At 37.3% G+C, this 16,273-nt stretch overlaps 1 protein-coding gene across 1 annotated transcript; it reads right to left on the reverse strand.

Annotated features, from left to right (window-relative positions):
- Positions 1–3,923: 3,923 nt before the first annotated feature.
- BET1 (Bet1 golgi vesicular membrane trafficking protein) lies at positions 3,924–14,608 on the reverse strand. Its single transcript, XM_070424277.1, has 4 exons — positions 14,467–14,608; positions 8,413–8,525; positions 6,077–6,133; positions 3,924–4,084 (listed from the first exon to the last, which is right to left on the reverse strand). Exons 1-4 carry the CDS (start codon positions 14,483–14,485, stop codon positions 3,929–3,931), a joined length of 345 nt encoding a protein of 114 aa, XP_070280378.1. The 5' UTR covers positions 14,486–14,608; the 3' UTR covers positions 3,924–3,928.
- Positions 14,609–16,273: the final 1,665 nt, after the last annotated feature.

Below are 16,273 nucleotides of genomic sequence, written 5' to 3' on the forward strand. Positions count from 1 at the left end.
CGATTCTATGTAAGTACTAGAACAAAAATTTGAGTCATGAGAAAATACTCATGGTTATATGAAAATATAACCCATTTTGAGTTAACTTGGCATAGATTAGTACCAGTAGGAATTGTTCAATTAGAAATTAAGTTTTCTGAAAATACACATCATTCCATTACTAGTTACAAAAGCAAAAGTATATGTTGAATAAAGCAACACTTGCACACTCAATTAAAAGGCAAACTACTTTACATAAAATTTTTATATTTCCTGTCTTTGGAATGGCCACATTCTTCAAAAAATTTAATATAATTTAGATTAAAAACTGTGTAAATACAATGACTAAAGTTTTTCTCTTAGTATTTTATATATGTATATATATTATATATATATATGAATATCTGTACAAATATATATGAGAATATATACTTTTTTTCTTTTTACTTCCTTACATACATATTTAATTTATATTAAACTTTATTGCATGAGAACTTCCTGGTGATTTATTCTAGGTTATATGAAGGTACAAGAATTAAAGCGAGCGTATTAAATTCATAGTAAATATTAAAATGCTCTTGTTTTATGAACTTTTATAGTTTACATTTTGAAGAATAAATTAAAATTTGAAAAGTTTGAAACGAGAACGTTGAGCAACTACCCTGAAGGCAGTACTATTGAGTTCTAGGAACCCTTCTAAATTCTTTACAAGTAATATTATCACAATAGCCCTCTGATTGTGTATCACTGCGTTCGATTTAATTGTTATTCCTCTTTTACAAATAGAATAACTAGAGTGGCGAGGTCATCAACCCCAAATCATCATGTAAGTAGTGGAGCCAGGATTTATGCTCAGGTAGGGTGACTTCATAGCTTTCAGTCTTAGCTACAATGCTAATTTGCTTCCCAATAAATATTTAGTCAGTTAATTCATCACTGTGGCCTGATGAGGTTATTTACTAACTAAATGAACCCAAATTATCAAGCATTTTTTCCACTTTCTCTACAAGGAAGCAAATTCAATACATATGATTTGAAATTTAAGAGCATAGAAAAATTAGGAAAACTAAATCATTTCAGAGAACCAAAAGCTTTCTATGGGTGCAGGTGCCAGGGTTTTCTGCTCTAGAATTCAAATGCTTAAAATGTTGCATATTTGTTTTAGATTTAACAAGTATTCTCTACTCAAGTAGTATCTAAGAATTAATTTGCATGCTAATTTAAATTCTAGCGATAATATGAACAATTGTCCCTCCCCTCATTGTGGAGACCTATGCCTCATATCTGTATGGGATGGTGCAGATAAGTTATACCTTTTATTATTTCCAAATGTGTTGGCACACTTCCAAGGACCAACTCTTAGTGAAACGAAGTAGATATTTTGCAGAACATTTCGGACATTTGGGATTTGTTTACATTTTTATGAATTGCTTTCTGAATCTGCTTTACCATTTAAAATATGGGACTTACAGTGCATCCCTACCACCCAAACATAGGCAAGTCATGTGTGGTTTGAATATAAATTATAATGTGAATGTTTTGCCTGTTTATTAGAATCAACTTCCCAGATACATCTAGCAATAATTTTCTTTTCAGAGTTAGCTATGAGCTTGTAAAGGATTATAAAGGATTAGAACTTTTCCATATTTGATGTTTCCCCCCAAGTTTTATTTCTGGGAGCATTATTTCCTAGTGGCTCCCCAAACACAAGGAAGAAAAGGGTGCTAGCAAATGGACCCCTGATGGGACGGGGCAGGTCCTTTCAGGAGCTGTCTGTCAGGAATCTCAGTAAAGGCAGTGATGAGAGAGAGGTTATATATGAAATACTGGTTAGGGACTAGATTTTAGGCAGTTCTTAAAAAGAATTCTAAAATAGGAAATGTTGAAGAAGGCAGTGATAACAATCACATTTACATTACCCCAAGCCCCTTATCATCACCTCCTTGATGATACTATCCAACATTTAAATAGTGTTTTAATATATTTTACAAAGTACTTTCATATAATAGCCAATACTTAATCTTGAATTCCATCCTTGTCTTGCTATCATTGGTTTTCCTAGGGCCTTGATCTTGTTTACTTCTTATTGATTCCCTTCTGTTTCCATCTTCCAGTTATTTTTCTTTGGCCTTTTGTTCTTTTCTTTTTGCAATTTTAATTATTGCAACAATTTCTGAGTCTTTCCTGAGCTCTGGCTGTCACATAATTGACACAGAGTACATAATTAAATAATTCTTGAAAAAAAATCAATCTCTAATTGTTTGATAGAAATTTCCACTTACAGGTCCCGTCATCATCACAGCCTGAAACCAACTTACCGTCTTACCCTTAAAATAATTCCCTTTTCTGATGTGTCTATAATAATAGGGAGAACTAACATTTATTGAGTAACTATCATGAGTAAGGTGCTTTCCAATATATTATCTGTCTCTCACAATGACCCTATGAAATGGGTGATTTAATGAAGAAACAGGTCCCACACACTAAGCAAGTAGAGGAATGGTCACCTAACAAACCAGTGTCACATCAGCCTCAGGTTTGTCAGGCTGTTACTTAACCCTTCTCAGCTCTGGTGTTTTAACTGTCAAGCAGAGGCCCAAATGACAACAAATCCAACCAGAAAACATAGGTATTTAGAGAAAAGTACTGCAGTGATAATAGATTTATAAATAGCAATATTTGAAAATTAAATATTTTTGAAGCTGCAGTTATGATTTATCACATTTGTTTGAATAAAGTTCCGAAATAATACAAATGTTAACTTTTCTTGATTTTGCTTGGACCCGGAGTTTTTAGGACCATTTCTCAGGTTCTATGTAAAAATATAAGGGACTTGAATAAAGAAACAACAAAGTTCAGCTTATTCCATTAAAAATTTATTTTTAGAGCTCATAAATGAGTAAATTCCAAAATAGCAATACAGAGTATTTAAGAACATTTTAATATTTCTTTCTACTCAACATTCCACCTTTGTTTTGCTTTCTATAAACAAATATACTGGATCAAAACAACAATACTTTTACCCTTAAGTTCAATGCTGACTACTTTCAATTATCTATTTTGAGCACATAATAATGCAGAAACAATTAATTTTCTTGAACATGTTATTTCCAGTCAGAGTTTAGCAATTACTTTAGTTTCACATTCTGTCACAAATGATAACCAAATGGCCTAAGTAGCTAAAATCATAAAGCTATTTTAAGCCAAGTCAATGATATGCATAAAGTTAATATAAAATAACAATTATACTGGTTCACATTTGTTTCGCACCTACTAGAAATATGTCAAAATAATAAGATTTATTAAAGAATGAGGTCCTTGGGCAAAGGGGGAAGAGGAGTCATATAATCAAAAATTATTAGAAAAACATCGTAGGTAAAAAGAAATCTGCCTACAATTTAACCAAATCAAGGAGGAAAGGGGAATACATCATTAGGGTTGATGTCACTCAGGAAAATGATTATCATTCCACCACAAACTGTTCACCACTGCAAGAGCTCAGCATCAGGCTCCCCATTCTATTATTCTCCCACTAAGTTTCTTTACATGAAACATAAACCTACATTTATGGTAACAACAGAACACTATATTGCTATTTAATCTGATAGCAAACAATAGAAAAACAATGGTTCGGGCTGGACTGACTTTTGGCTATCTCAATACCCCTGAAAATAGGGGCAAAATGAGTCATTAAGCGCCCAGCCTGTTTTCCCTTCCGGATGGAAAGTATAGTGTCAGTCACTGGTGACTGGGCACTTAATGTGTTAAGAAACAGTATTCAAAGAGCACTGTATTATGTAATGTGATTTATAAAACAGGTAAAATTCTGTAACTGTTAATGGAAAAAGCCATATTTGAAAATGAGGAATGTTTTGATGCTGATTTTTTACCAAAGTGGCACCCCAAGCCACCTAAGTTGGAACAAATTCCAAACTGACACTTACTTGGATCACCTCAGTTTAATAATCCAATAAATGACAAAAAAGACAAACAATGAAAACAGCATCATATAGCACATCAGCTTGCTTTGGCTCCCTCTGGATAAAATCTTCAGTTTTTCCATAGTTCTACCTAGAAATCCAGTTGTAGAATCAAATTGTGAATCCTATGAGGAGAAAAGAAAAACAGAATATAATGCTTAGATTCTAATACTCTACATATGCACTTAAGTAATTGGATATATTGTTATTAGAACACATTCTTAATGACATTTTTAGTGTTTAATCAATTCAGAAACCTGTTTATAACTTGGATAATCAGCCCTATTACTCCATGCAAAACTGAGTAATTCTCTCAATGAATAAAAAGCTCTTTTATTATCCAATAAACATTTCTTTCAGCCACAGAATTCTTCACAATCCTACACTATTTAGGTCTTATTCCAATTTTGTGGATTAAAAACCATTAACAATAAACATAGTTTGTCTACTATCACACAGGTTTCCCCCCGCTTTTTTGGGGTGCGTGGAGATCAAACCATTTTACTGAGGACCTTCAGGGGAGGGTCGAAGGGCTGGAAGAAAGAGAGCTGATGTCCTGGGCCGGCTGGGCTCTCCCCAGCTTCATAGCTGCCAGAAAAGCATTTTGGTGTGTTTTTTTTTTACCACTTTTTGTTGGGGCATATTCTCCAAGAACAAATGGGTCTGCTTCCCAGTATAGCAATTCATCCAAAATGTAATATGGTTGGTTAGCAGTTAAATGTACCTTTACTTTTAAGATCCTTTAATTTAAATAGCTGACTTTGAAGTACAGTAGAGTAAAAGTTAAGAGAATATCATGTAGAAGTGGTGAGACAGAGTAATAACTACAAATATGGATGGGGAAAACTACCATATTAAAACATAGCTGGAAAAGGCCTTATGATGAGGACTAGGTATGGATAGAAATACTGCACTTTCATAGGAACTCAATATGCTGAGATGTAAAGGTCCTGGCATTACGATAGCTTTTATATAGCTCTGGCTATGTAGCTCAAGCACTTTATACATCTACCAGGAGCCCAGCGTGCAGATTCGAAATCGCGTGGCGCTCCCCACCCTCGAGTCACCGGTCTGGCCCTGCCTCCCTCTCCCGCCCTTGAAGCAGCCATGGCCGCTGCTGATCAGGGCCTCCCCCAGCACAGGCACGTGGAGGCCCCTGCTGCCCTGCCCCCAACACTGCGTGCGCAACCTCCTCCTGTCCACAACCTCCTCCTGTCTGGTCGACCCATTACGGTGTCCCAGTTAATTAGCATATTTCTCTATTTTATAGATAGATAGATAGATAGATAGATAGATAGTTCTTCAGCAGGGCTATGTATCAGAGTCTTTTGGGATGCTTTTTACAAAATGCATATACCTAAATCCCTTCCCCTGATATTCTGAATCAGTATATTTAGAGTGAGGACCAGACATTGATATTTTCAGAAAGCACCCCATAAGATTCTAATGCACAACCTTCATAGGAACATTGCTTTCAATGCCATACTCATTTTTGGATAGTACAATTTTAAAAGCAAGTGGAGAAACTGGGGAAGATCTGGAGAAGCTTGACATCCAAGCTTAAATAAAATAAATATTTAAGAATAGAGAGTGGCTTGAAGAAGAAAAGGTACTAGTATATATTGCTGAGATTGTTTAGACTAGAGATAAAAGGTTCTAGATGTTACTATGTTCAAATCCTATTGGTTTGTTCAGAAGTGATCCTTAAGATATCAAGCAAAAGAAATAGGCTTACATTAAGTACAAGGCATTTGGCTGATTAGATGTAAAGTGCTTTTAGATTACTTGGCAGTCTACATGCATTGAGATCTCAAAGAACACTCTAAATAGTCATTTATCCTGAGTCTTCAACTGTGTTTCTAAACACAGGATTAAAGATACTTAGTTTCTACTTTTTCCTCATACTTATGTGTGTTAGGCAAGATGAAAAATGTAAAAATATGGCAAAGACAAACTTTGTAGTTATTCAAAACCAATTAGATAGAAATGGATTAAAATCCAGGACATACGATCCCTAGATCTATTCCAAAATGGATAACAGTTAAAACGATATTAATCCTGCTTAACATGCTAACTTTAATATTAGATCTTGGTCTTAAAGTTAAAATCTTACTTACCATTTCAGCTAATAATTTATTTTGAGTTTTAACTTCATGGCCTATCTCAATGGAAAGCTATAAAGAAAGCATATACATTACTACTCATATAAAAGTATTTAAGTGTTATAAAGCAAATAATGCCATTTTAAATATACATTTTCTCCGAAACTGTATTCTAGAAGAAAATATACTCTCTTTTTCTGATACATTTTCACTGATATTAATGGAAAATAAACTTAGAACTTTTACTCCTTCTCAATAAGGACATTGCTTCCCTGCTCTTCATTTGGATTTCATTTAATATTCAATTTCATCTTTGAATTTTGGTACATACTTCTGATTCACCTATCTTTGCATGCTTTTTCTTTCTTTATAATTATTCATACAACAGCATTTATCTATATATTTCCTTCTTTATGTTTTTAAAGATGTACGTACCTGTATTATCAATTCAAATTCAGATACAAATATTTAATATTTTCCTCCTGAAATTGACATTGAATATATGCCTAAATAGATTATTTCTTTAGATTCTAAAGGCATTTCCTTTTAAATATAACAAATTGAAAAAAAATTACAAGTTGTCATCCACCTTCTAAAGCTATGCAGAAAAGAGGCTGAGCCCAAAGAAATCAGCGTGATTATGGCTGCTATTCAAACCAAAACGTGTTTAATACTTTATATGACAAATTCATCAAAGCCTTCATTTCCAAGATATTTTAATAAATATAATCACAACTACTAAAAATCCTTGGCAAACCATTGCAAATATTGTTCTCAGCTTATTTTGTGTGAACACAGTACGGGAGTATTTCTGACACAAAACCATACCAGAATTCTACAGATCAGAATATGAGATAATAAAGCAACTATATATAAAGCTTGATAGCCCAAATCACCTAACTGCTGTCTACAACTGTCATTTATGCCACGGAAAGAAATTTCCAGGGGAAACAGCTTTCTTCTAACAAGGAGCCTAAATATTCACCATTGGAGTTGTTTGTTTTTTTTTAATCATCTAATTCTTAATTCCCTCTCAATGTTATATTTGCTAAAGTATTAACATTATACAGTATTGCTTAGTTCACAGATCAACTCCTTTTGATTTAGTATGACTGTGAAAACAATACTCATTTCAGAATATAACAGTCTCCAGGCTGAATACAATTCTATTTTCCAAGACTAGTGAAATACCAATTAAGTTTTGGCAATATGAGCTTCTACTGAATGCTCTGTTAGTGTACAGCATGTTTATTGTAATGCAGAATATATCACACATACTTTTAAAACCATCTTTTTCATTCCTTTATTTAATACATTTAATTCAATACAACTGATAAGGAATTATACTAGGTGTTGTGTAGAATATAAAAATAAGTACAACAGAAAACCCTACATTAGGTAAATTTCTTTTACATACAAATAATTCCAATGCAGATCACCATACAATAAGGGTGACAGAAATGGTACAAATGGTCTTATTTTCATAAAGAAAAATGTCACTTTTGACGTCATTGTAGGGTAAAGCGTAGAGGAAGTAAGGGGTGCAATGGAGTGGGGCCTTTCAGACAGGCAAAAGCTCAGCCACTGTAAGGAGGGAGAGGACACTAAGGCAAAGGGATAGCACGATCAAAGATGTGGGAGTAGGAAAAGCCAGTGTCTGGCAGAAAGTATATACACGTCCTGAAAATGCAGGAGATAAGGTCTGAGAAGTTACGGACACTCTTTAAAGAACATATTTGATCAACCTACAGAGTATGAACTTTCTTACCTCACGGGAGGACAGTGAAGTCTTCTGAGAGTGCAGGATACAATTTTAAAAATACACTAAGATGACTGGTGACAGCATGTAGCTCAGACCAGAACATGTTAAAAATTTAGGAAAAGATAGGTTAAAGGCTTTCCCAATAAAGAACCAGGGGATAGTATTAGAAATGGAAAAGCAGAAATAGAAAGAAGCATTAGAAAGAAAGATGCATAAGACTTGGTGATTGCTGTGAAGTAAAAGGTAGAAGCGTGAAGGCTAAGATTTGTAGCTTAGGAGACCAGGAGGAAAGGTAGGAAGAAGAGCTGCTTGGGTGTGGAGGATGGACTGCTCGGAGACATTCCTACAGACATCACACAGTATTTTAGATTTCACCACAAAAAACAGCTGAAGTTTAAAAAGGATAAACAAATGTACCATATGTTTTCATTAGGCACATTTTTAAACCTACTCAAATCATGTCTAAACTTTGAGCATACCTCACTGAACCACACTATTTGGGTAACTGAATTCCTTAATATGATGCCAATAAAGTGTAATATATACGCATATAAATATACAAATTTAAAAGTACTTAATGTATACTTACAGATTTTATAGCAGTTACTTTGTGTCTCAGACTTTCAGTGAGTCTGTCATTTTCTTCTTCACAGGCACTATATCCACTATTAGCATAGCCATAGTTCCCATAGTTGCCTTCACCTGCAAGGATCAGTCACAAGTCTAGCTGTAGCAAACATAGGCCACTTTTAAAACTTTGATAAAAAAGAACCGAAAAAGACCCCTGGAGGGCGTTGCAGACCACGTATGTCAATAATAGTCACATTTCAAATGAGTTTTTAAAATAACAAAATAGAACAATTTCTTCAATGCCCTCTCTTAAGCAAAGAATATTCAATTCATTTCAATACATATTTATTAACTGCGTATTGACTGCCCACAACACACTCAAATAAGTACTGCTATACATACAAGGGTATTCAGGACACATTTCCTGTTCCATAGAACTATACATTTTTAAAAAAAGGCCGAGAAGTAGTAACATCGACTCCCCATGGAAGAAGCCTGGCTCTGAAGAGTAAGGGAGAAAGAGGATACTATAGCAGGAGGGAGCTCATGGCAGAGGGAGGGTCCTTTATTGGCATCTCTCTCTTAAACAGAAGAGAGCTGGAATAACTCAATAGAGAATACAGCTGAGAGCTGAGAGAGGGGATCATTCATTCTTAACAAACATTTGAGAAACTATGATGTGTCAGGTCCATTGTTCTTCCTGGTGCTACTTTTTGGAGCATCTTCTAGAAAATAGCATTGAGATACTGGAATGCAATCCCTGCCACTGCCTAATACAGTACTTGGCATTCATCAGGCAATCAAACAGGTGGAGTGAGCCTTGGGCAGTGAAGACAATGAGAGAAGAAAAGATAGTTTAGCAGCAGTTGCCAACCGGTGGTCTGTGGACCACTAAGTGGTCCGTGAGGTCCAAAAGGTTGGCGACCGCTGGTTTAGGGTGTTATTTAACCACATTAAAAAAATAATACCACCAATTTTCTCATTAAAAAAAAAAAAAAAAAAAAAAAAGGTCGTCTCTGAAGAATGACAATCAGGAAAAACAGTAAAGAGAAGGGAGGAAATTGGGAATACACAGGGACATAAAATAAGCCTGGCTGAGGCAATGTATAGGAGCAGTTTCAATCCTCTCAGATGTGTGAAAAAAAAAAAAAGAGCTCATCAGCCTGAGTTAGCCCAGGAGAAGCTGGATAGTTGGATTGCTCAAGAGTTGGAGGTTTACAGTGTTGGGCTGCAGAAGGACAGAACACCAAGAGGTTGAGACTGCTTGCCAAAATAATGGTTAAAGATATGAATTATGGGGTCTAGACTGGACAGGGATTGAAGTAGTTTCAATAGAGGCCTGAGAATATGGAGGAATGGGATGATATAGAAACCAGATGTCTAGTAAACTCAAAGAATAGCTGGAAGAACAGGAAGTAGTGGTCAGTGCTGGTGGCTGAAAGATGTTTGAGGCGTGCATAGAAAATTCTTTTAAGGCACAGCACAAATCTCATTTTCTTTAAAAAGCATAGCTCTCTCACTTTGAATTCTTACAGCTCTGACTGTACAAAACACTAATATAACACACCAGACCACACTCCAAGGGCAGAAACTAAATTTCTTTCATTCCTGGCTATATATCCCCCACAAACGCATGCATACACATAGGAAAGCACACTCAATCAACTTGTAAATGAATGAATGAATGAATAGAATCTGAAGTCATGGTTATTCAACTTTTAATGTGCCTGCCTTTGTCAAGAATCTATATATATAAAAGGCTAATATGCTAAGTGTCCCTCCAACCGTCCGACCAGTTGCTATGATGCGCACTGACCACCAGGGGGCAGACGCCCAACACAGGAGCTGCTGTGATGTGCACTGGCCATTTACAAAGAAATGGCACTGCGGACCTGGCACCGACAAAGCAACACTCGTCTTCCCCCAAGTGGGAAACAGGCCCCGCCACCACCCCAGAACGACAGCCCACCAAATTGCAGCCAATGCTGCCAAGACCCCATGGTGCAAATTGCGGCCCACAGCCCAGCCCAGCCTGGAAACGGTTGTTGTGGGTGCCACATTAATGACGTCATGTAGCAACACCCTGCTTCTGCTCCCTAGCGACTAGCCTCCTTGGAGTTTCTTCAGCCCAGGAACACGACTTGCTTTATAGCCAGGTGCAAACATTTTACACTTTAACCAAATGTCTGTGAAGCATTTTCCCGTGCCTCATCTCATTTGATCCTCATACAAGTCCTGGATTGGTAGATAGGGGACTTGGTAGAATCCTATTTTCATTAGCCAGAAACGGAGCTTTAGAAAGTTTAGAAACTTGACCTGACTAAAAAGAAGAAATGGTGAACCTTGAAAATGACTTCAGGTTTTCTCACTGTGCAGAATATAGTCAAACACTACTGCAGTTAAATTTTTACCCTTTGTTCTCCCTGTGTGATCTACAATAATAATCTGCTTCATGTTGATATTTACTGCTGTGTTCCTGACAATTACCTGAAAGAAAAGTTGGGGTGCTTCACTGGGCTGGAAAAAGTTTAGTTAAATCAGAAAGCAGGTCTAATTAAGCAGGTTAAAAAAAAAAATATATATATATATATATATGGCTAAGTTGACTCGCACATTCGTGATACATATACTAGTAAAGCTCTCGCTGGCGCCACTGCAGGCGTGTGTTTTGATCTGTCATTGTCGATCATGAATTTGATTGACACTTTTATAGAGAAAGGGCGAATAGCAATATTAAAATATTTCTTCTAATAAATTTCCTTTCAATGTGCATGAATCCGTGCACTGGGACACTAGTAGAATCATAAGCTTCTTTGAGGGCAGAAACAGTATCTCATAATCCTTTATCCCCTATAATGAGTACTTTATATGCAACAGACAGACAGTCTCTACCGCCACACACACAAAAACACAACATGTCAAACAAGTATATTCCAGAGGAAGAGTTGCATTCCCCAAATTTTCCCTCTGCTGACATATTATCCATAAAGCTCTACAAATGTGCTATTATAAAAGTGAAGAACTCAAGTGACTATGCATAGTATTTCCCCCACTCAGTTAAAATAGTTGTTTAAACATGCATTCCCATTCCATCAGTTAATGATACGCTATACAGACTCTACTTTAATGAGGACCAAAATCCTTAAAGAAAAGGTATATGTCTTCTTCTTTTATGAGTAAGGTTCTAAATGTAGAACATTTGCCCAATAAGTAATTAATGACTGGCTGAATATAATCACTTGTCAACTTTACCAAGGAATTCATTTCGAAATGAATGGTTATTTGCTTTATTTTCTTTGTTTACCTTAATTTTAATTTTATAGTACTTCTATATCATTCCATTTATTGAAAGCAAAATTCTCATCACCCAGCAATCTTTCAATACATATTTCTTGTTAAAGAATTTCAAACTTTCCACATACTATCATCCACCCCCACTATAAAAACTACAAAAGTGTTAAATAAAATTCTAGGAGTTGCTATTCCAAAGTTAGCCACTTCTTTTCTGTGTGGACCACTGCTATGAAAGTTCTAGGAAAGCTAGTGAGTGCCAGCCATCCATCAGCAGCCTTTGTCCATTAAGACAAATGCTACTTCTTTTGGGTAGTTTCTATCAGTAGCTGAGCCAAATCACTTAAAGAGATTCATGTGAAGTGTTGCAGCTTCTCCATGTGAATATTTATCAAATTCACTTTCTTTTTTTAAAAATATATTTTATTGATTTTTTTTACAGAGAGGAAGGGAGAGGGATAGAGAGCTAGAAACATTGATGAGAGAGAAACGTCGATCAGCTGCCTCCTGCACACCCCCTACTGGGGATGTGCCCACAGCCCAGCTAGGTACATGCCCTTGACCGGAATCAAACCTGGGACCCTTCAGTCTAAAGGCCGATGCTCTATCCACTGAGCCAACCCAGATAGGGCTCACTATTTCTTTAACCCAAGTTTAAAATTCCAAGTCAATACACATTGCTACTTAAAAAAAAAAATAAAAGCCTGCCTCCCTTACCAATGTAAATGATAGCAATGGACAGACACCTAAATCGTCATCTTTCCTCTCAACTACAAGGGAGCTTGAAAGAAAAAAGGCTCTATCCTAGAGATTCTAATTTAATTAGTCTCAGCTGGGGGGTCCAGGTAGCATGCCTCAAAGCTCTCCAGGTGATTAGGTGATTCTAATGTAGAGTCAGGGCTGAGAATCACCACCTGTGCCTGCAATTTATCACGACACACTGCCGAACAAAATATTCCAAGGGTTAACAGGCCTACTGATAAGATCCAAACTCCCTGACCTGGCACTCAAAGATCTCCACAAGGTGCTAGTTCTGGTTCCATTGTCTCCTACTTCAGTCAAACTGGCTTGATCATAATCCCTTCAACGATCATTCATAATTCCAGTCCTACAATTCTTTTGGGGGGAGTGGTGTCATCCTTCCAGCTGGAACTTACCGCTCCCACCCTGTATCTTCAAGCTCTAGGTCAAGTTCCTATGTCTCCACAAAGTACACAGCACTCTCTCTCTGACATGCCTAAACATTCACTATCTGTAGAACTTACCTGGCATTTGGATGTGTAACGACCACCTTGTACTAACTAGAATTTACCTCTGAACGTGTTCCTTCCCCCCAAATAGACTGGAAGCTGTGGGGAGGATAAACAGGGCAACAAACAATTGTCTGCCTAGAGCAGTGATGGTGAACCTAGGACACGGGTGTCAGAGGTGACACGCGAACTCATTTTTTTGGTTGATTTTTCTTTGTTAAATGGCATTTGAATATACAAAATAAATATCAGAAATATAAGTCTTTGTTTTACTATGGTTGCAAATATCAAAAAATTTCTATATGTGACACGGGGCCAGAGTTAAGTTAGGGTTTTTCAAAATGCTGACACGCCGAGCTCAAAAGGTTCGCCATCACTGGCATAGAGCTTACCCAAGTACACAACAAATGTTTGTTGTTATCAGTAATGACACAAAGGAAAAACATGTAGGCATATAAAACTAAGCATTCTCAAAATTAGTTATTTTTTTCTCTACGATTTAGCTGGTCAACTTTCTCTGATGTAAGCATTCATAAAAACTGTATTTTTCCAAAGTGGTTTCTCATACTACAATTTATTAATCAATGCACAAATCTAGAGTTACTGTCAACTTTCACTAACTTTAAATACCTGACACTTTTGAAAAGTTTTTTTCCCTTTTTCCATCTTATAACAATTGAAAAATGTAACAACTTTTTTTTTTTCAAGTATTTCATACATTCTTTTCTCAGGTTACTGTACGATGATATAGCAGGGTTCTTTTCTTTCTTTTTAAAATTGTCTCTTCATAGAGAACTTCAGAACCAGAAAATGCTGTTTTGACCGCTGTGCATTAAACTGGCCGGGTAAGAGTCCTCGTGCCTCACTTACTCCTGCTCGCTGGTCAACAGGCTTCCTAAACCAAAAGGTCAAGATCAAATGCCAAGCATTTTACTGCCTTTACGGTGGAACGAGGCTCAGATAAGAAATGTTCTGGGCAAAATGGCCTCTGACCCCGATGTCAGAATCGGACTTTAACAGCAATGACACGTACACTCACCTTTGTAACTCACTGTTGCCAGACTAACATCTTCATCATCATCATTATTAGTATTATTATTAGTGTGCTTCGCATGCAACACTCTCTCAAATTTGGCTTCTGAAGACACTGAACACGCAGGGCCAGCAGGGAGGAGAACCCGGAGCCAGGCTCTGGGGAACAAGCAGGTTCCACCAGGATGTGGTCGGTCACGACCACGAACGCCCTCACTGCCGAGCTGGCCCCTGCGCCCACCCCACCCCTACGTCCCCCACTCCTTACTCTCTCTGAACCTACCATTCAAATCTGGGGCTGAACCGAACTTAAGGAAACCCCTAGGACCCGAGACAAATGACTCGTTTCCACTTGGCACCGCCTCCAAAGACCTCTCCTTACACCTGCTTTCTGGCCCAGGTTCCAGTGACACGGGACCGGTCCGACTTCCTCCCGCGCCCCGCGCCCAGCACGGCCGGTTCCAGGACCCCCGAACTTCGGCCCTCAGCCCTCTCCTTACCCAGGCCTGCGCGCCTCATCCCGGCAGAAGACAGAGGGACAGGCAGGAAGGGGCCAGGGGTCACCGGACCTCGTCTTCGGGGCCAGGACCCGGCAATCACCAACTTCTTCCCCGGTAGCGCCACGACATCAGTGGAGTCTAAACATCGCGCGGGTTGATGGCGTCATCAAGCGCTCTTTGGCGCCTGGCGCGGCGGCCCGAATGGCATTCTGGGAAATGTAGTTCCTCCCAGATGCAGGGAGTAGGGCGGGGCGTGGTGTGAACCCAGCTCCAGGCTTGCAGAAGAAGGGTGAGCTTTTCTGTAATTACAAGCAACACTTGGATCTTCGCTGCTGGACTCACTGCTCTCGGTTTGAGCGAGTGTAACCTAACAGATCGGCTCTTCCCAACTTATGAAAGGACTTTCCTGATTCTGCCTCTCTCTTCCTCTCACCTCCAAAATTATTTCAGGGAAAAGCAAAGAAGCTTTTTCCAAGTTTCTGGTCACCCAAGTAAGAAATCAGAGACCACAGAGCAGGGAAGGAAGAGGGTTAAAGATTTGTGTGCCGGGTTGCCCAGTAAAGTTCCAGGTTGCTTGCATTTCTAGAAAGAACCATGGTATTAGTTGTTCAGGGACCTAACGACCCCTAAACTCTTTTGACCTTTTTAATTTACACAGAGGATTCGGAAATACAATTTAAGTAAGAGTTTAAAAGCTTGTTGGTGGGTAGGGATGGTCCTGAAAACGAGGCTCGTCCTAAATTTCATTTTATCTCAGGGTTTTCATGAGGATTAAGGAAATAACGTGTGAGTGTGTGTGTGTTAACCTGAAATACAGTAAGTGCTAACAACAACAACAACAACACTACTGGGTTTTTGTTTGTTTGTTTTTGCTGCTATATGACAGTGGAATAATCTCCATGCTAGAGATTTCTGAAAATGCAGGCTCTGATCATTTCCCTCATAGTTTCCCAACATGAGCATTGACTATAGCAGTGGCAGATAAATCTCTGCCTTCGGGTTATTTTTGTAAAATCCACACAAAAACAGTTTTTAATAAGAGCTATTAACCTGGGAAATAAGCTTAATCCAATAGCGTTTTGAGAGAAAACAGTCTTCATAAAAAATAAAACAAACCACTCTTCTCTAAAAACAATGGAATTAAATGAAGATTGCATCAGACACAATTTTTGCAAATAAACCCCTAACCCTAACCAAATTTCATGGTTAATCCAAGGGAAAATAGCACACAAAGCTCTCAAAACATTAACAAATTTTCTAATCATGAAGCAAATAGAAATGATGGCAAAGCTTTTTTTTTTTTTTCTTTACAATCTGTGACAGGCTCTTCTTTTGCAAAAGTACACATGTTCTATAATCAAAACATGTCAGAAAAATCATCTTATATAAAGAAGGCTCTTTTCATATAAATATAATTTTTAAAAGTTGAATGTTAAATTTACCAAAACAGACTATTTAAATTACATGTGTACTCATCCTCTTTATCAACTACCTTCTGGTAGGGAGATATAAGGATAAAATACAGTAAAAGAAAAAAAATAAAGTCTATCAAGAATATAACTCAAGACAGGCAAAGCTGGTTTATATTGAGCTTGGGACCTAAAAATTCAAATAGTTGTTAATTGCTACTGTTGCTCATCAGTTTCAAATTAGGATGATCTCATATGAGAAGATTGTGAATTCAAAAGATGAGGCAGATATGATGAATTTAATATACAGAAGAGTAATTATTAAACATGGTCAGAGTAGACATAGAGACTAGAGGGAATTCTTTTCATTTTTTTCTATTTTTCTTTGCCTTTTAAAG

Source organism: Myotis yumanensis, unplaced genomic scaffold (genome assembly GCF_028538775.1).
Source record: "Myotis yumanensis isolate MYYU_CA2020_CCGP unplaced genomic scaffold, mMyoYum1.0.hap1 SCAF_9, whole genome shotgun sequence".
Lineage (NCBI taxonomy): Eukaryota > Metazoa > Chordata > Mammalia > Chiroptera > Vespertilionidae > Myotis > Myotis yumanensis.

What these genes read in the sequence shown, in the direction of transcription:
- BET1 (XM_070424277.1), bottom strand. An exon ending in AAGTAACTGCTATAAAATCT is followed by an intron (nt 6,134 to 8,412) that starts GTAAGTATACAT and finishes CTTTCTTTATAG; the next exon opens with CTTTCCATTGAGATAGGCCA. An exon ending in ATAAATTATTAGCTGAAATG is followed by an intron (nt 4,085 to 6,076) that starts GTAAGTAAGATT and finishes TTCTCCTCATAG; the next exon opens with GATTCACAATTTGATTCTAC.